This window comes from Panthera onca, chromosome A2 (assembly GCF_046562875.1).
Source record: "Panthera onca isolate mPanOnc1 chromosome A2, mPanOnc1 haplotype 2, whole genome shotgun sequence".
Lineage (NCBI taxonomy): Eukaryota > Metazoa > Chordata > Mammalia > Carnivora > Felidae > Panthera > Panthera onca.
Genome location: NC_138340.1, coordinates 81,202,012 through 81,223,382, shown reverse-complemented (window position 1 = coordinate 81,223,382; position 21,371 = coordinate 81,202,012). Strand labels below are relative to the sequence as shown.

At 38.0% G+C, this 21,371-nt stretch overlaps 1 protein-coding gene across 3 annotated transcripts in view; it reads right to left on the bottom strand.

The window, feature by feature from the left end:
- The window catches only part of DNAJC2 (DnaJ heat shock protein family (Hsp40) member C2), a 36,775-nt gene extending 17,522 nt beyond the window's left edge, over nucleotides 1-19,253 (bottom strand). The window contains exons 1-3 of one of the 3 annotated variants that reach the window (XM_060632279.2): nucleotides 18,960-19,253; nucleotides 16,542-16,732; nucleotides 12,163-12,238 (exon numbers count right to left, since the gene is read on the bottom strand). In XM_060632279.2, coding sequence (XP_060488262.1) covers nucleotides 12,163-12,238; nucleotides 16,542-16,732; nucleotides 18,960-19,023 — 331 coding nt within the window. In that variant the 5' untranslated portion in view covers nucleotides 19,024-19,253. The remainder of the gene's footprint in view (nucleotides 1-12,162; nucleotides 12,239-16,541; nucleotides 16,733-18,959) is intronic. The other 2 variants (XM_060632281.2, XM_060632282.3) reach the window with 2 other exon arrangements.
- Nucleotides 19,254-21,371: the final 2,118 nt, after the last annotated feature.

Here is a 21,371-nt window from a genome sequence, read left to right as displayed (position 1 = left end):
AGATTTCATGTTAGGCCATAAAACAAGTCTCAATAAATTTAAGAACATAGTAATCATACAAGCATCTATTACAACCACAACATTATGAAACTAGAATCACGGGAAAAAAACAGGAAAAAGCAAACATATGGAAGCTAAACAACATGCTACTGAATCAGCGGGTCAAAACATTACCTTGAGACAAATAAAAATGAAAATGCAATGGTCTAAAAACTCTGGGACATGGCAAAAGCAGTTCTAAGAGGGAAGTTTACAGCAATACAGGCGTACCTCAAGAAAGAAAAAAAAAAAAAAAACAAACTCAAACAATCTAACCTTATACCTGAAAGAAAAAGAACTAGCAAAAGAACAAACAAAACCTGAAGTTACTAGAAGGAAGGAAATAATAAAGATCATAGTGAAAATACTGAAATAGCGAGACTGAAAAAAAAAAAGAAAAAAAAATCAATGAAACTAGGAGATGGTTCTTTGATAAAACTGATGAACCTTTACTACAGTCATTAAGACAAAGAATATTCCAATGAATAAAACTTGAAATGAAAACAGATAAGCTACAACTGACATCACAAAAATACAAAGGAATGAAAAATTATACACCAACAAATTGGATAACCTGGAAGAAATGGATAAATCCCTAGAAACATACAATCTTCCAAGACTCAATCAGAAAAAAGAAAAAAGTCTGAACAGACTGATTACTAGTAATGAAATTGAATCAGTAACCAAAAAACCCCTAACAAACAAAAGTTGAGGATCAGATGGCTTCATAGGAGAATTCTATCAAACACTTGAAAAAGAGTTAATACCTATCTTTGTCAAAAACAGAAGAGGAAGGAATGGTTCCAAATTCATCCTATGAGGCCAGCATTACCCCAATACCAAAACCAAAGACACTACAAAAAAACCAAAATTACAAACCAGTATCCCTAATGAATACAGACGCCAAAAATCTTCAATAAATATTAAGAAACCAAATTCAACAATATATTCAAAGGATCATACACCATGATCAAGTGAGATTTAGTCAAGGAATGTAACAACGGTTCAATAACTGCAAATCAATCAACATGATACACCATATTAACAATGAAGGATAAAAATCATATGATCACCTCAATACATGTGGAAAAAACATTTGACAAAATTCAACATCTATTAATGATAAGAACTCTCAATAAAGTAGGTACAGAAAGAACATACCTCAACTTAATAAAGGCCATATATGACAAACCCACACCTAACATCATACTCAATGGTGAAAAGCTAAAAGCGTTTTCTCTAATTTCAGGACAAGGTGAGGATGCCTATTTCTTGCCTCTTTTACTCTCAACATTGTACTGGAAGTCCTAGTCACAGCAATTGGGCAAGAAAAAGAAAAGCCATTCAAATTAGAAAGTAGTAAAACTGTCACTATTTGCAGATGACACGATATTATACATAGAAAACCCTAAAGACACCACCCCCAAGAAATTAGAATGAATGAATTCAGTGAAGTTGCAGGATACAAAAATCAATACACAGAAATCAACTGCATGTCTATATAATAACTAGCAGAAAGAAAAATTAATAAAACAATCTCATTTACAACTGTAGGTGAAACACCTAGGAACAAATTTAACCAAGGAGTTGCAAGACCTGTACTCTTAAAAATGTAAGACACTGACGAAAGAAACTTAAGATGACACAAATAAATGTAAAAATATAGCATACTCAAAGATTGGGAGAACAATTGTTAAAAATGTGCATAACTACCCAAAGAAATCTGCAGATTCAATGCAATCCCTATCAATCCCTATCATCCCTATCAATAGTGTTTTTCACAGAACTAGAATAATCCTAAAATTTGTATGCAACCAAAAAAGATTCTGAAGAACCAAAGCAAATCTTTGGTTCTTTTGATACCTGGAGGTATCACAATCCCAGATTTCAAACTATACCACAAAGCTATAGTACTGAAAACAGTATGGTACTGGCACATAAACAGACACATAGATCAATGGAACAGACAGCCCAGAGATAAATCCACATATATATGGTCAATTAACATATAACAAAGGAGGCAAGCATACACAATAGGAAAAGACAGCCTCTTCAATAAATGGTGTTACGACAAGTGAACAGCTACATGTTAAAGAATACTCCATACACAAAAATAAATTCAAAATGGATTAAAAACTGAAGTATGAGATGTGAAACCATAAAATACCTAAGAGTAATGTCTTGGACATTGGCCTTAGCAATATTTTTCTGGATGTGCCTCCCTAGGCAAGGATAATAAAAGCAAAAATAAACACTTGTAACCTACACCAAAATAAAATCCTTCTGCTCAGTGAAGGAAACAACCAAGAAAACAAACAGGCAACCTGCTGAACAGAAGACATTTGCAAATGACATGTCTGATAAGGGGTTAATATTCAAAACACAAAGAACTCATACAACTCAATAGCAAAAAATCCAAATAATTTGATTAAAAAATGGGCAGAGGACCTGAACAGACATCTTTCTAAAAAGGATATACAGATGGCCAACAGACACTTGAAATGATGCTCAGCATCACTAATCATCAGGGAAATGCAAATCAAAACCACAATGAGACACCAGCTCACACCAGTCAGAATGGCTACTATCAAAAAGACAAGAACTAAGCTTTGGCGAGAATACGGAGAAAAGGGAATCTTCATGCACTGTTGGTAGGGTTATAAATTGGGCTTATAAATATAATAGGGTATTGGGGTTATAAATATAATAGGGTGTTAGCAACTACGAAAAATAGTATGGAGGTTCTTAAAAAAATTAAAACAGAAATATCACATGACCCAGCAATTCCATTTCTGGATATTTATTTGAAAAAACAAAACAAAACAACCCAAACCAAAACAAACACATTCATTCAAAAAGATATATGTGCCCCTATGTTTACTGCAGCATTATTTATAATAGCAAGATATGGAAGCAACCTAAGTGTCCATCTATAGATGATTGAATAAAGAAGATGTGGAACATATATATAATGGAATATCACTCAGCCATAACAAAGAATGAGATCTTGCCATTTGCAACAACATAGACAGACCTCCAGGTATCATGCTAAGTGACACTAAGTGAGACAAAAATAAATACTATATGGTTTCACTTATATGTGGACTCTAAAAAACAGAGGGACAAACAAACCTTCCCCCACCCAAAGACTCATAAATATAGTGAACTGGTGATTGTTAAAAGGGAGGGTCAGAGGGTTGGGTAATTGGTGAAATAGGTAAAGAGAATTAAGAGGTACAAATTTCCAGTTATAAAATAAATAAGTCATTGAGATGAAATGTACAGCACAGGGGACAGAGTCAAAATATTGCATTAAGTTTGTATGGTAACAGAGTGTAAGTACACTTATGGCAAGCATTTTGTAATGTATATAAATGCTGAACCACTCAGGTGTATGCTGTACACCTGAAACTAATATAATGCTGTACGTCAACTATACTTCAATAAAAAAATAAAAAAACATGAGCTACACAGAGCCATTTGTAAAATCATAATATCAATTTTAAAATATTTTATGCTATGGTAAAATATAAACTTGTTACATGTGGAAATCATAGAAAAAGAAGGAATTATTTTAAGGACTGGCCAAAATGCCAACACCCAAAGACAATTACTGCTAACATTTTTGACATATTTTCACGCAGATCTTTTTCCTTAAACATGTTTAAAAAAAACTAGGTATAATTGTAACATTATATACCAATTTACAGTCTGATTTTTTCAAGCTAACATTACACATTTGCATTTTCTGTTGTTACAAACTTCAAAAAAACAATTTTCTTTCTTTTTTTTTTTTTTAAACTTTTTAACGTTTATTTATTTTTTGAGAGACAGAGAGAGACAGAGCATGAGCAGGGGAGGGGCAGAGAGAGAAAGGGAGTCACAGAATCTGAAGCAGGCTCCAGGCTCCGAGCTGTCAGCACAGAACCCGATGCGGAGCTCGAACCCGGAACTGTGAGATCATGACCTGAGCTGAAGTTGGATACCTAATCGACTGAGCCACCCAGGCGCCCCAATTTTCGTTTTTTAAAGTGGGCTCCATGTCCAACATGGGGCTTGACCTCACGACCCTGAGATCAAGAGTCAGATGTTCTACCAACTTAGCCAGCCAGGTGCCCCTTCGAAAAATTTTTAATGATTGCTCAGTAAAGTATTTCAAATAGATTTATCATAATTTATTTCTCTATTGCTGGATATTTAAATTGCTTCCAATTTTTCACTATTATAAGTAATGCCAATTTTAATCATTTTGTAGAGATGTATTTGTACATATTCAGGATTCTTTCTTCTGAGGATGTATTTACAGAGATGACATTAGTGAGTGAAAATGTAGGAACAAGTTCCTTTCTAAATGTTAGGCCACTTCATACTCTTATGTGAACATGTATTTCACCACAGCCTCACCAGCAATGGGTATTAATTATTTAAACCTACGATTATTGCTGGGCTCAACAATATTTTTGGTTCTATCTTTCATCCTTCATCTATAGAGGAAGGAGAGGTTCTGGTTTCTCTTCTTTGTTTGATTCACTTTACTAGGTTATGGCTAGCTGTTAACATCTGTTGAACACTTAACATATACTAGCACTATTCATCAGTTAATCTTCCTAATAACCCAATGAAGAAAGTGCTATTATTTTCTCCATTTTATGGAAGAGGAAATTGAGGCAAAGAGAGGTTAAGTAACCATGACTCTTTCAACCCATCCAAAAGTCCCCAGCAAATCAGGCTTCTGTCCAATGCTTGATGCAAATGCTTTTTCCAACTGCTGTTATTACACTTGTTTTTTTACTTTTTATTTTTTTAATGTTTCTTTATTTCTGAGAGACAGCAAGCAAGCGAGCATGAGCAGGGGCGGAGCAGAGAGAGGGAGACACAGAATCCAAAGCAGGCTCCAGGCTCTGAGCTGTCAGCACAGAGCCCAACGCGGGGCTCGAACTCACAAACCATGAGATCAAGTACCTGAGCCGAAGTCGGACGCTTAACCAACTGAGCCACCCAAGTGCCCCTACACTTATGTTTTAAAAAGTCTTTTTGGGGGGGAAAGTTTCCTCTCTGTACATCCCCCATGAACATCACAAGCTACCTATTACTTAGTGTTACATCAGATAAAGGTTTAAAAAAATATAGGATTTGAAACAAAAGAGTGTTTTAAAACAAGTTTTCATTTCCCTTAAACTCATAACTTCTGTTTATAATGGAAAGTGCTCAGTTATTAATAGAGAAGAATGCTTTAAGAGTGATCAATAAAATTCTTTAAAAATAATTTTGTCTTAAGTGTTTTCTACATTTTAAATTTTACAATGAAAACCTGAGACCCCCCCCCCCCCAAATTCCCTCCTGTTCTATTCCTGTTCAGCAAAGCTCAATTTTCTTAATGTAATACCTCAGCTTTAAATTCAAAAGTGATTGCCTACTATATTTGCTTCTAAAATGCTTTTCTATAAATACTGTTGTCATTGTGTCTGTGATATACATTTTTTATATTCCATTTATATTTATTTTTTAATATAACTTGTTTCTGTGATATATATAATACATATAAATCACACCTACGTATACATGTGTATGTTTATGACACACACACACACACGATTTATGTATATGTACAACTTCTACTTCTTGAGATGGGAGACTTTCACTGCCAACTAACCTAACGAGAACCTATGGGGGGGGGGGGGTGTGGAATCCTCAAAATAGAAGTTTTACATAAATAAAAAGAACATGTGTACATGTTATATATATGTATACTTACATATAATTTATATATGTACAATATACAGATCAGTCATTTTCATTTATATTTACTGATCATTTCTTTTATAATTTTTTCTGAGTACTTATAAACTTAGAAGGCACTTCATTATCAACAATTTTAATGTATTTTCTAGTTTCATTAATATTTTCTACAGTTAGAACATTTTTAAATTCTTTTTTTAATTATAATTTTAACATATTCAAGTTAATATCTAAACCATTCATGTTTTTGAAGTCCTAATTACACTGAATAATCCTTCCCTTCTCCCGTGATGTATGATATCTCCTTTACCATGGTAAATTTTACCAGGGTTTGTTTCTGGTTACCTATTCTTGCCCTGGGATCATCTTTAAAATGACTATACCCTTCTATATATTTGATGGTAACGTCCAAAAAATTATATTATTTCTGCGTATTTCTCCTACATCTAGCCACCTGACGCAACCCTCTTTTGGTTTTCTAGGTAGATCCTGTATTATCTATAATTATTTCTTTTCTTCTAATAGCCCTCTTATTTAATCTTAACTCACTAAACCATACTCCTAATAGCATAAAAAAATAATAGGCAGGTTAGCTTCTCCCAGGGATTTTACTGGTAATATCACCAAAACCACATGGTTAAGTTTGTTAGCTGTGGGTATGAAATATTTACCAAAATAGAAAATTAGCTGTATTTCTTTGCAAAGTTCTATTTATCAAAAAGGAATGGTTATTGTGTTTTATACGTTTTCCCTAGAGGAAATCACATATTATCTAAACCATAAATAGATTTAACTATATTAATATATTTCCTAAGTTGGATTCCTAAGGGAAATCCTACCTCTACCTGGGTATTATTCTTTAAATGCGCTGTTGAGTTCAATTAGCTATTATTTTAACTGGCATTTTTTGGTTTTATATTACATTCATGGATGAGATCTGTCTGTAGTTTTATTAAGTCTCTCCTTGTCAGGTATTAACATTTTATTTATTATTTTTAAGGCAATTTTTTAGAGCAGTTTTAGCTTTACAGTACAAGTGAGAGAATGGCACAGAGACTTCTTACATGCCCTCTCTACATGCATAGCCTCCCCCTCCTCTGTTACCACCATCAGGCATCAGAGGTGACGAACTGTTACAACTGATGAACCTACAATGATACATCATAATCACCCAAAGTTCATAGTTTACATTGCTGTTCACTCTTGGTGGTGTACATTCTATGGGTTTGGACAAATGTATCATAACATGTATCCATCACTGCAATATTTTATAGAATTTCCACTGCCCTAAAAATCCTGTGCTTGCCCTATTCATCCCTCCCTACTCTCCCAACCCCAGGCAACCACGATTTTTTTTACTGTCTACATAATTGTCTTTTTATGCCAGGTTTTCATACCAGGATTACATTAACTTCACAAAATAACTGTTCCAAAACAGTTTTTATTTATTTTTTTTTCAATATATGAAATTTATTGTCAAATTGGTTTCCATACAACACCCAGTGCTCATCCCAAAAGATGCCCTCCTCAATACCCATCACCCACCCTCCCCTCCCTCCCACCCCCCATCAACCCTCAGTTTGTTCTCAGTTTTTAAGAGTCTCTTATGCTTTGGCTCTCTCCCACTCTAACCTCTTTTTTTTTTTTTTTCCTTCCCCTCCCCCATGGGTTTCCCAAAACAGTTTTTAATTCATCATGACAGTTTTTAATTCCTTAAACATTTGGAATAATTCATCTGAAAAATTACCTGGGTCTAAAAACGTGTTTTTATTTTTTCAGTAATCTCTACAACATAATATGGGGCCTCAAACTCACGGCCCTGAGATCGAGTTGTATGCTCTTCTAACTGAGCCAGCCAGATACTCCTAAAAACATTTTTTAGGTGTCTCCCTTCCTTCCTCTTTCTTTCTTTTTTTTTTTTTTTTTTAGAGAGAGAAAGAGGAAGCAGGGGATAAGGGCAGAAGGAGAGAGAGAATCTTAAGCAGACTCCACACTCAGCATGGAGCCTGACGCAGGGCTTGATCCCACGACTCTGCGATCATCACCTAAGCCTAAATCAAGAAAGAGTTGGAGGCTCAACTGACTGAGCCACCCTAGTGTCCAAGAGGTATTTCTTTCATACTTTTTAAAATTTTTTTCCTCAATTTCAGAAAAGTTCATTTTATCAAAATTTTTGAATCTATTTAATAGTGGTCTCAATTAAAAATATCTTCTGTAATGGTTTTATTTTTCTTTTTTCTTATAAATCCATTTTTTCCTCCATGTTCCTTAGTGCTAGTCTTTTAAACCCTTGAATTGAATGCCTATTTTATTTTTCCCTCTTTAGGCCCCAAAGAGTATATCTGATTTCCCAAGTGACTGACCTTTTTTGTTTTGTTAAATCACATCTTTTATGGAATTAAAATAAAATTTACATAGAATAAAAGGCTCAGATTTTAAGTATTCAATGAGTTTTGACAATTGTATCTACCTTGTAACTACCACCAAAGAAAATACAGACCATTTCTATCACCCAGAGTTCCCTTTACCCTTTTCCAGCCAACTCTCATGCCCTGCTACCTAATTTCCTTCACCATAGACTACTTTTGCATGCTCTTGAACTTCATGTAAGTGGAATCACAGAGTAGATCTTTGTATCTGACTTCTGCTCAACCAATGTTTTGAGATTCATCACCATTCTTGCATATCTTAGTAATCTGTTCTTTTTTTTTTTAACTACTAAGTACTAATTTACTGTATGAATATACAGCAGTTTGCTTATCCGTGATCCTGCTTGGTGAACATTTGAGTGGTTTCCAGTTTTTGGATATTGTGAGTAAGGTTGCTATAAACACTTTAATACAAATCTTTCTTTGGGCATAATAAACTTAGTGATTTCTACATATACAGCAGGGCTTCAAAAACTGACAAATACATTTTTGTTTTTTTGAACTCCAACTTTTTTTTATAGTCAAGTATATTATCAATTTCTCCACTAATACTCCAGAAGAGGCATTTTTGTCTTCTAGCCGGTTTAAGCAGAAAAGGAATTTATTAAAAGTTATTAGACAGCTCACAAAATCTGTTAAGAGTCAGACTCGGGCTTGGAAGTTATGTAGCTAGGAATTATGATCAAATCATAACGGACAGTTCAGAGGTGTGATGATCCACAACTGTGGGGCACTAGGGAAACAGCACAGGCTACTTCCACAGCCCGGGTGTAGGGCGAAAGCCACAAGCTTTGCAGTGCTCTTCCACATTTGCTGGCAAAATGGATTCTGTGCAGCACAGCCTAACTCATACTTGAATTTCAAAGGAAATGTGCTGAACAGTGAAACCTAAGTCACATGCCTGCAAACACTCTCAACCCCAAGATGTATTTTTTTATAAAAAGGGTAAGTTTCCTTCTTTATTTGCAATTACGGTTTCTGTTACATTTATTCTGACTTTAGAAATCAGGCATCTCTTTATTCTTCCCCTCTGAATTTGGGAACATTCCTCAAGGTTGTCCTTTGCTTTACTGTTTGTCTAATTGTATGTCAGTCTTTCTAATTCTGAATTCTGCTTTCATGTTTTCAGTTTCCAGGCAATTCTGCTTATCTTCCCCTAGTCTCTTTCTTCAATGCCTACACCCCCCACCCCCACACAAAAGCAGTGTCTTCATATCTTACTGACAACATGTAGTAGATACTTGTTTCCTTTTGAATCTTATGATACAGTCTAAGAGAGGTGATATCTCAATTTTCTGTTGGACAGTCTCCTCTTATGTTGCGCTAGTTTTTTTCTTCATGGAGCTTTCTGCCTAATCCATGTGCAGTAGGGAGTCCCAAGATTGTCCTATACTGTCTTGTGGAGGGAGCAAAAGATGTTACTCAATTTTAAAACTAGGAGGCCAAATAACATGGTCTAAAATACAAACAAGGGTAATTTGGAAGCAGCAGTTGTTTACTGAAATTTCAAAGATACACCCCCCCTTCTCCCACTGAAGAAGACAGTTTCTAGGATGTTTTGAGGGTACACTGCAAAAAGGTTTTTCATTATACACTCATACTGCTATCATTATAAATGTCTCCGAATAGGATTTTTAATCTTTAAGAAGCATAACATAGAACAGCTTCAGTTTAAAATATCAGAAATATTTTGAACCAGAAGTATTAGAGTTGGAAAATTCAAATCACCAAAGACCATTTCCATGCAAAGAATATCAAACCTACAGGCCAGTATGGCAATTTTACTTCAAAATTATGCAAGCAATTGAAACACCACTTTTAGTATTCAAATACTTCCTCTTAACCCATCGTTCAACTTTTGAAGTGATTTATTCTTTTCAGATAATGCACAGAAGGAAAAAAAGACTCACTTTATTGACCCTTAACTAACTTAATTTTCATTTTAGCAATTCAAAATACATTAAACAAAAATAAAACTTTTATGTGTATGTAATAGGATGTAAGAACTCTAAGGATCCCAAATGCATTAAAACTTACATTTTTATGAGGTTTGTCTGTCCTAATAATTATATATTTGTAACCACTAACTCTGCATTTTTACCTTTGGACTAGATTTCAGAAAGCAGTAAAGCAGTCGCTGTCTATTTTATAATGACAGAGGTAAGAGAATGAGTTTCCTTTTGAATAAATACTGAGAATATTCAACACAGTGGCAGAGAGTGAATTATAATTATACTTAATGTTAACAATCTGTTCACCGGGGTTGAAAAATTTCAGGCTACAGAGTATTCAAAAATTCATTTCTATTATGCCAATAAAAAGAATGGGCTTAGAAACAAAGGAATGTTTCTTTTACAGTTTATTGTACATTAAAAAACTTTTTTTTAATGTTTATTTATTTTTGGGATAGAGTATGAGCAGGGGAGGGACAGAGAGAGAGGGAAACACAGAATCCAAAGCAAGGTACAGGCTCTGAGCTTTCAGCACAGAGCCCAACGTGGGGCTCGAAATCATGAACCATGAGATCATGACATGAGCCAAAGTCGGACGCTTAACCAACTGAGCCACCCACACAGCCCATAGTTAGTTGTACATTTTTTATCTTTACAGAAAAAAAACAATTCCTTCACCTTACAATACCAATTATTTTCACAGTTCTAAATCACTTCTAATTCTTTCACATATTTATATGTATCAAGACTCATTTGGTATTTGTATGCTGTTCTTTCATATAGCAAGACTTTGCAAATATTTTTCCATGGCAAATGAACTTCCCTGGCATTTATGTATACTGCAATGACTATTCATATGCATTAACATATGCTTAGTCTAAAACCATGCCAGTTCTTTAAGAAACTGAATAACAGATCTGAAATAATCTCATAAATTCCTTCACCTTGTTAAAAATGTTTCTTGTGATTTTCCTAACCATAACAATTAGTGGGGAAAATTTTAAGTTTATCAACTATACCTAGTCTCAACTAGTATTTTTCAAATTGAGATGGGTCTCATTCAGCGACCTTCCTCCAAGTGTAATACTTTCTCCTCTTGACTGGTCTTGACTCCCTAACTCCTTTCCCATATGGCCGCATCTTACCTCCTCTGACCTTAATATCCATTCTCTAGAGTGGAGGGCAGAACATTCTCCTAAGATAGAACACAGAAAACTAATCACCTTCACCTCTTTCATCAAACTTTACTAGCCAAGAGAACCGAATGGTGTGTAGGGCACTATGGGATGGTGTTTTTAAATTTTTTTTTTTTTAACGTTATTATTGAGAGACAGAGAGACAGAGCGTGAGCAGGGGAGGGGCAGGAGAGGGGGAGACACAGAATCTGAATCAGGCTCCAGGCTCTGAGTGGTCAGCACAGAGCACAACACGGGGTTCGAACCCACAAACCATGAGATCATGACCTGCGCCGAAGTTGGTCGCCTAACCAACTGAGCCACCCAGGCGCCCCGGGATGGTGTTTTATAAGGCACATGAAGACTAGGCTCCTACAATTCCCTGAAATTTTTCATCTTGTCAATGAAAAAAAACAGTGAAACATCAGATAATTCTTTTTTGGACAGAAAAGACAGGTGGGATCAACAAAAATGTAACCCCAAACCACAAAATAATATCAGAAAACCTAACAAGGCAGCTTCCACTAAATACAGCTGGCTGTATTACTGAAAGGAAGTGAAATATTAATTTTTAAAAGGTTGCTTTTAGAAGAATGTTCTTTATCTTGGTCACAAACACACCCACCCACCTTCTGTCCATGCATGAGATTGATTGCTTTCTGGTTCTGAAGGTAAAGCAGACTATGGGTTATACATTGTTATGACCATATGACAAATGCTGTTGAATCTAGATTTATGGCTACAGAATATGATCATGCAGATCTTTTCAAAAGGATTAACATTTCCTATACCAGATACTGGATTATTTCAAAAGAACTAGGTACTTACGAGCTGCTTTGATCTGTCTCTGTGTAGCTTTGTATCTTACATGGCCAAGTCCAAGTACTGCATAATGATCTTGGTTCTGATAAAGACACAAAAGGAAGTCAAGTGTGAAATGGAGCTGATATCCCTTGTGCTGGCACCCATTTTAGTGCTTCCCAAAGTGAGAATCCCATAATAGGAGACATTCTATATATAATGGATTCTGTGGTATGTAAGTCTGGGAAATGTGTATTGTGATACAGCCTTCTTGATGATTTGTATGCATATAAATCAAAGGCTCTGAGAAGTCTTGCAATTAAAAAAAACCAACCAAACAGAAACCTGCAAAACCCAGCATTTTCTTAACTTACTTGACGACTGAGCCCATTTTTCTCCTAACACCTAGTAATATCCTATGGCCATCCTTAAATCAAGAGATTTCAGAACTGAGGGAAGCACTATCACAGCCCCACAGCGTTGGGCCAGGACAATGAAAGGATAGGACCAGGAGCTGTGCAGAGCAAAGGTAGGCTGGATGGAAATTTTGAGAAACTGAGAGATGAGGCTTCTCTGGAGAGGAAGTACCTGCTGTCGTTAACATCCTTGCAAACTGACAAGTTGAAGCAGCAACTGGAGTGAAGGTTCCCTACAGAACTCAAAGGGTGAGTCTAGTACTGGAGAACTGAGAGGGGGGAAAAGGGAGTTGGGGGCATGAAACACGGGAGAAAAAAGTTAAATAGAGCTGACTGGTTTCCCTTCAAATTCAGGACTACAAAGTTCATGTGGATGGGCTTTTTCATTACGCCTGGCCATCATTCCAACTGGTTTACCTTTCCACTCCCTAAGGTTACTATTTCTCTAGTCTCTCCTCAACCCTCACAGATCCTTCTCCACCCTCTTATCAACAGCCCTGCCTCCCAGTTAAATATAAGATGTAAATGATCCTACTCAAATTCCTACTCAATCTTTGTACTACCCTACCTGCAACCATACATCTTTCCCCTTTTCCTCCATTCACAACTGAAGAAGTCTGTCCTTCTGAGACAAACTACTCCACCCCTCCTCTTGGTTCTGAGCACTGTCTTCTCTACGTCTCCTCAAATACTAGCATCTTTCAGGGATCTCCCAAGCTTCAAGTGGATTATCTTCATCTGTATAAAAAGATGCTGTTAGTTCTCATCCTTAAAAACACATCCATGACCCCCTTTCCAGTTACCACTCTCTCCATCTCTCTGCTGTCCGTCAACATTAAACTTCTTGAAAAAGGTGTCCACACATTTTACCTCCTTTCGCATTCATTTTCAAACCACTCCAGTTTGGTTCTGTTCCACCCACTCCCACCCCCGGCACAATGAGGCTGCTCTCTTCAGTATCAATTTCCAGGTACCAAATCCAAGACCACTCATCTGCCCTCACTTGACTTCAGCTCCCAGTGGCAGCACAGCTGACTCATTCCTTAAAATATTATCTTTCTTTAGTGTTTCTGTGCATTCACTCTGTTTTCTTCCCACCTTCCAGTAACTTTTTTCAGCCACTTTTACTGGCTTCTCTATGACCTGCAAAGCTCAGTTCTGGGGTTTCTTTTGTCTCTCTCTACATTTCAGTTCAAAGTGATTCGATTCAGTGCCAGGGCTAGAATACACTTATGACTCCCCAGTTCACTGGAGCACAGACGTCTCTTCTGAGCTCCAGATGCACTAAGCACCTCCATTTCTCACTATTCCTGGCTTGTCTCTCTCTACCTCGATCACTCACTTCCAAATACAAGACTGGTGCTGCAGTTCACTGCAGATACCGAGCTCTTCCTCCCCCCAGCCTGGCACATTCCCCCTTCTTCATGTGGCTGCCATCTTCTCATCCTTCAGCCTCAGCTTAAATGTTATCACCTTATTTAAAACAGACAACCTTCTCTGCCCATCTCTGCTCCTTCTTGTTCCCCCTGAAGTATTTAAAAATTGTCATTGCTTCAAACTCTCCACTGGCTTTCCAGTGACTATTGCTCCTTACCTCCTCACACCCCCTATCCACTCTGTACCACCTATTTGCCTCCTTCAGTTCCTGGCACTTCGAACTTCTTTCTGCCCCCACACAAGATCTCTGCCTGGAATGGCATTCTTGTGGATCTTTATGTGTCATTCAGGTTTTATCTTAAATGTCAACTGCACAGGCCTTCCCCACCTACTCACTCTAAAGCAGTCATATGGACACTCTATCACATCATCCTGTTCTACTTCTTTGCCCAGCATTTGGTGGCCACATCTTTGGTTGTTTACTTATTGCCTGTCTCATTAGAATACAAGCTATGTGGGAGCAGTGATACTGTCTTGTTCAGTTGACTTCTCAGCACCCAGAACAGGGTCTGACACATAGAAGATGCTTGATCCTGTTTGTTGAAAAGAAACAACCAACTGAACAAAATGTATGAACCCTGCTACCTGTTGTCATATCATCTATTCTTTTCTATACCAAAGACTTTCTTCATTCTTTCTTTTCTCTCTTGTAGACCTCAACGGTCCCCAGTTCTATCTTCTCCTGACCCTGCTTTTCCCTCAAGTTACTATTTTCTCTTATTTTCTTTACAACTCAGCTATGAAAAAGAGTATTTTGCACTGTGGTCTCCTACAACCCAACTATAATCGCTCGCCATCCCAACCTTTTTATTGGAATGGCTTTCAGTGTGGTCTCCTAAGCTTCATTTGCCAAACCCAGTAGGTTTTTATCATTATTCGTGTTATGTGATGACTTCCAAAGCAGTGACACTGGTGACTGTGTTTTTCTTCTTGAGACTTCTTCCTCTCTTAGTTTCTGGAAGTCTAGTGCCTGATGTTTAATAAACCTTTGTGGAACTAACAAATGTCTTTTTGTTTTCTTTCTACTTCTTTCACCCTTCTTAGTATCCTTTGCTGCTTCTCCTCTGCCCACACCTTAAATATTCATGCTCCACAATGTTCAGTCCTTTTTTTTTTAAATCAATAATGACAATATGTGAACCAGCTAACATTCTCAGCACTTACTTTTCTAAGTGCTTTACACATACTCTTTATCTTATTTAATCCTACAATCGAGGAGAGAGAAATTATCCACTATTATTTATCCTATGTCAAGCGATAAGTTAAGTGTTTTACACGCATCATTGCGTTAATCCTCACTAAACTCCTTTGAGGTGTTAGCAATCTCACCGTAGGAAACAGACTTCTCAAGTAACTTTCCCAAGGTCCCACCACATTAAATGGGCAGAGCCAGATTTGAATTCTGGCACTCTAATTCCATAGTGTGTATATATATATATATATATATATATATATATATATATATTTAAATATTATACTAGTTCTCTACTTAATAGGGCTTTATGATACCTATTTGTCTATATTCTTCTCTTTGACTGATGTCATTCAATTCCCCACAGCTTCAACTACCACCTAAGACTTGCCAACAACTTGCAAAAGTTGTTGGCTCTATTCTCTTTCAGAGTCACAGACCAATTTCTAACCATCTACTAGAAAACTTCACCAGTATATTAGAACCTCAATTATGACATAGCCAAACTTGAACACAAACACCACATTCCCTCAAAAACTTCCTTTTTCCTGCATCCCAGTGTTAGTGACTGATATCAGACACTGGCAGGTCATTCAACCTGGAATGCTCAGAGGTCTTCTGAGTACATCTCCGTCTCTTATACGGCACAGCCAAGGTCACCAAGCTCTACCAAGTCTACCTCCAAAAAAAAAAGCCAGTGGCGCCTCTTCCTCAAAGCTCGGCCACAATTTAGCTCAAGTATGCATCTGCAGGCTTGGATTATTGCACTTGACCTACAATAGCAAACCATTCACTTCCCCTCCAGCCCTGTCCTCCCTCTTCAAATAATTTTCTGTACTGCCAAGAGAATTACTTTGCTAAAATTAGCTCAGAAACTTTTGATGATTTCCTACTGCCCTGAAAATAAAATCTGAGTTCCTTCCTTAGTATGGCATAAAAAGGACGCTACAAAAGAATCTGGTCTAGACTGTTTCAGGACTAAATTCTCACCACCAATCCTTCAAGCATCCTACTCTACTCTCACTAATCCCTGAAGAGGCAGTATACTTCTTTACTCCTTTGTGTCTTTGCAGATCTATTCCTTCTGCCCAGATCACCTTTTGTTCCCTTCTCTGCTTCACAAACTGCTACTCATTCTTTTAAGGCCAGTTCAAACATGTTTTCTGTGAAAACTTCCTGGATTTTTCCAGCAGAGACAGTATCTTATGGCCATCTCACTCAGAGCTTAACAATAGACAGGTGCTCAATTATGGTTCTCTTGCTGAAGCATCTTAAAACGGTTTACTGACAGAAAACTTGTGGGAAAACTGCCTATGCCTAACAAAGCATCTGACTGAACAAAAGATTCAGATATTAAGTACCTTCCAGTCTTTGGGATCAAGTGTTTTCAACATGGGAAACTCTTCTAACTGCAATTCTTCATCTTCCGATTCCTCTGATAACTCTTTCTTATCCTCCAGTTCCTGAAAAGAGGCAGAAGCATTCCTGTTTCTCCTCTTAACAAAAGCTTCAAACCATCTTCCCACAGGTTCAACTTGACAGAGTGTTGAGGCTGTGATTGAAAGCGTTAAGAGAGGCTTCAATGTATTGCATGGAATAAATCTATTTCAAGGCAATAAATAAGATCAAAACAGTGATAGCATCAGAATGTAATTTTAAAACCATCAACTAAGGAAATAATTGCAGTACGGGATACTTGGGAGATAGTGCAGGTTTGGTTCCATACCACCACAATAAAGCAAAAATACTGCAAAAAAGTGAATCAAATATGTTTTTTGGTTCCTCAATGCATATAAAAGTTCTGTTTACGCTATGCTATAGTCTATTAAGAGTATAGTAATATAACGTCTAAGAAACAATGGACATACCTTAATTGAAAAATACTTTATTGCCCAAAAATGGTAACCATCATCCAGGCTGTCAGCTAGTCATAATCACTGATCACCATGACAAACAACAATGAAAAAGTCTGAGATACTGTATTACCAAAATGTGACAGAGACCCAAAGTAAGCAAATACTGCTGGAGAAATTGTGCTGATGGATTTGCTCAACACAGGGTTACCATAAACCTTCAATTTGTAAAAAATGCAGTATCACTGAAGCACAATCAAGTAAAATGCCATAAAACAAGGTATGCCTGCAATCCAGTTAACATGAGGGTTGGCAATAATCATTTCCTAGTATTCAGAGTATTCAATCCACCTCTTTCAGTTATCTGACAAAGCATTCAGCAACGTCAACAATAAATCAATACGTTTCTGAAGGTATGAGAGGAAGGCGAGGAACAGGGAGAACTGCTGCCAACTGCTTTACTGTTAGACCAATAACTGTAATAAAACAATAAATGATAAACTGTCTCCAAAATACTAACCTCATCAAAAAATTTTTCTAAAAACAACTCAAAATATTTTAACTAAAACCTTGAATTCAGCTTTTAAAAATTTTAAGAACTCACTAGCAATGATTCTGGAAGACAATTCTCCAAGCAGCTAAAGAGGTTTAACACAGCTATGCTATAGGGTAAAAGCTCTGGATCTGATATCAAAAGCTCTGGGTTTAGTCTAAGTCTGACAATTAGCAACTACGTGCAATGAGTCAGAGATGTCTTCAACCGTAATATGGGAACAATATTTATCTTCTATGGCTCCTTGGAAGACTGAATGAAAAACCATATTTGAAACCACTTTGAAAATCACAACCTCTTGAATCAAAGTAAGGTTTTACGAAGATAAATCACTGCACATTTGTACATTAACGACTCAAAAAAGGTCATCTGAGTCAGGGGAAAAAACCCCTGAACACTTTAACTTCATAGTCCACGCAAAAGCAAAAGACTTTGCCCTGTCCAGCAATAAGTAACTCAAATGTTGTTTCCCATTGTACCTAATGGCCACAATTTTCTAAAAATAACTTATTTTTCATGCTTTAGTTGGTTTGGGAAATTAAGATTTCCTGTACCATACACAGGAGAGGATTCAAACACTATGTTCAAGATGTACTAGCTGTCTGGTATGGGTGTGGCTTTTAAGGACATCACCTTTCAAGCCTTTCCTTTTAGTTTAAGATCACAGAGACTTCCGCAAGCAGAACACAACACGTGCCAAGAGATAGGATCAAAATCCAACAACTGTCTCTATAAGTGGCTATGGTAATTAACGTGGATGGCTGAAACTAGAGACTAAGTTTACCATACCCACGACTGTCCTGGGCTATAAATTTAAGAAACTACAGAAGCAGTCAACTCTCAATGACTCTTTCAAAGTCTGTCTACACAAATCTTAGCAGCATCACCGGCAAAGGTCTTTTCATACTGAGGTTTTGAGTATGAGGAGCAGTCTCTAAGCTTTGACATTTAAAAATCAAAGAAGGTACTAACACAGAGAGGGAGAAAGATGTTTAACAGCACCAGCAGCAAGGCTTTGTACGACGCGAGGCACGTGGGAGCTCGCTGCGGGCAATCTCTTGACCTAGGCAAGGAGATGCTTACAAGAACCTTTTTAGGCTACTAGACGGTTCGGCCCCGAACTGCTCTGCCCGATCCATGAGTCAGCAGCGGCGAAAGGAGGAAGAACTGTCGGGGCAGAAAGAAGACGCCCCCTCCCTTCTTCCAGTCTGGAGAAGGATTTCTTTTGCCTGGAGCAAAGTCACTCGTCATGGCCCACGCGTCCGGGTGCCAGGCACCAGGGACAAGAAGGGAGAGATTTCGGGGTCGCGCAGGTGGAGGGCGGAGGCAGGGGCGGCTAAGAGGGGACGAGCCGGGGTTGAGTGGGCACGTACCAGAGGTCAGAGCGTGGGTGATGGCGGTGCCCTGGCCGTCCGCAGCGCTCGGCAGGAGCAGCATGATGGCGCCGGGGCCGGCCCCGCAGGCGCAGCGGTTAGCGTCCTGGGCCGGGGGCGCTTAGCGTCCCCTCCGGCTCTACCTCTGGGTCCGAGCCTCGCGCCTTGGCTCTACGACGCCCAGGAACCGGCGCATGGAGACGACCAATAACTACTTCCGGGATGGATCTTTCGCGGTGCGGAGGCCAATTCCACCCGCACACACCGCGCCAACGTGTGCGGCAGCCTAGTTACTCTAATGACACGGATCCGGCTGGGGACCAAGACTCACAAAAGAAAGGTTCCTAGACTCCTCAGTTCCGCGGCGAAATGGATTACTTTATTCCCCTAGGTGCGATACGTGGAGCATAATTTTCTGAAGCAGTTCCTACTATGCTATTTTTATTTTTAAATCACTATTTGCCCGAGACTAACCACTAACTTCTCAAGTAGCTCTACTTATATAAATAAAAAATGAAAAGATATCTATGCATTAATATTGGGAACAATTATTGTAGTCTATATACATCTATAGAGAATTTTGTACATATACCTATAATATACTTGCACTTATATAAATAATAATGGCAGCCTGTATTTGTTGCGATATTACTCAGTAATTTACCTGCGTTGTCTCGTTTAATCCTTGTAACGTTTGGCAAAGAACACCTCCTCAGTGTTAGCTTCTACTGGAAGGCCGGCAATCTTTTTACCCTGTTCTAAAAGCATGAGATTTTTTGTTTTTGTTTTTGTTTTTTTTTTCTTCTAAGATATTACCAATTACAGAACTCTGGAACTTAATTGTTTAATGTATAATAAAATCCACTGTACGCTTATTATGATTCCTTCTTACGGTCAAAAGCAAGAACTAGCAAAAGAAAACCAGTCGATGAAGATTCACACACATCCCCTCCACACTAAGCTTCCCCCCCACCCCGCCCTCCCCCTCCCCGTCCCCAGTATCTGGAATAGGTTGCACAAAATAAAAGACTTGATGTGCTACCCTTTGGGAAAGAGCGCCGGAAGTTAGAGAATTATTCTCTATGAATTACATTTTCAGTTAAATCCATTGATTTGTCCCGTTATCTACCCCATGACAAAATTGTCACTTCACAATTGACATTTCAAAAACTAAGATAATCAACTCCCCCTAAAGCTATCCCTGACCCCTTGCTTAAAAAAAAAAAAAAAAAAATATATATATATATATATATATTTTTTTTTTTTTTTTTTTGAGAGAGAGCAGGGGAGGGGTAGAGAGAGAGAGGGACGCAAAGGATCCAAAGCAGACTCTGGGCTAGAGCCCTGACAGGAGAGAGCCCACCTGATACAGGGCTCAAAATCACAAACTGTGAGATGATGACTTCAGCCCAGGTGGGTTGCTTCACCAACTAAGCCACCCAGGTTTCCCAACCCCTTTCTTTATTAATGCAACCACTTGTTAAAACAGGCTCTAAGACTCAAAGTAACCTGACTCCACTTTCTTAATTTTATTCTCACACCTGCCTCATCCATTCTCCGCCCCGCCCCCCCCCCCCCCCCCACCCCATCTGGTCTTACAATGACCTATTTTTAAAATGGGGCTGTTTTCTGGGGCACCTGGGTGGCTCAACCGGTTAAGCCTCGGACTTCGAGCTCGGGTAATGATTTCATGGTTTGTGAGTTTGAGCCACTTATCAGACTCTGTGTTGACAGCTCAGAGCCTGGAGCCTGCTTCAGATTCTCTCTCTCTCTGCCCCTCACCCGCTCACACTCTCTCTCTTAAAAATAAAGGTTGAAAAAATAAAATGGGGTTGTTTTCTTGTTGATTGGTAGTTCTTCATATACTCAGGATATTAATCCCTTACCAGATATATGACGTGCAAATACTTTCCCCATCCAGTAGGTTGTCTCTCCACTATGCACTGAGTCCTTTAACGCAAAGACGGGTCCGACTTTTCATTTCCAAATTCTACAGTTATTTATCAATTCCTGTTTACCTCCTAAACGAATTTATTTCAAAACCTGCTCTTTTCCCGGACTTTCCTGTATCTGAGGCACCACTCTTCTTTGGCAGGAGGCTCAAAAATTGAAACTCTTCATCTCCTCATCCCACGCTAACATCAAATTAAGGAACAACTTCCATATCTCTTCACTGTATTCGTAGATCTAGCCACTACTTAATGCGTATCTAATATGCCAGATACTTTGAAAACACTAGTTGTTTAAAGCCTCCACAATGCTGCGAGGCAAAGGAAAAATTAAAGCAGAGAGAGTAACGAAGTTACCCAAGAGTGAACAGTAAATGAATGACTAAATCAGGATTTAAAGTCAGGACTGAGCCACGGTTGGTCTTAAAAGGCCGTCGCTCAGGGAGTCTCCCCATGGTGAGGG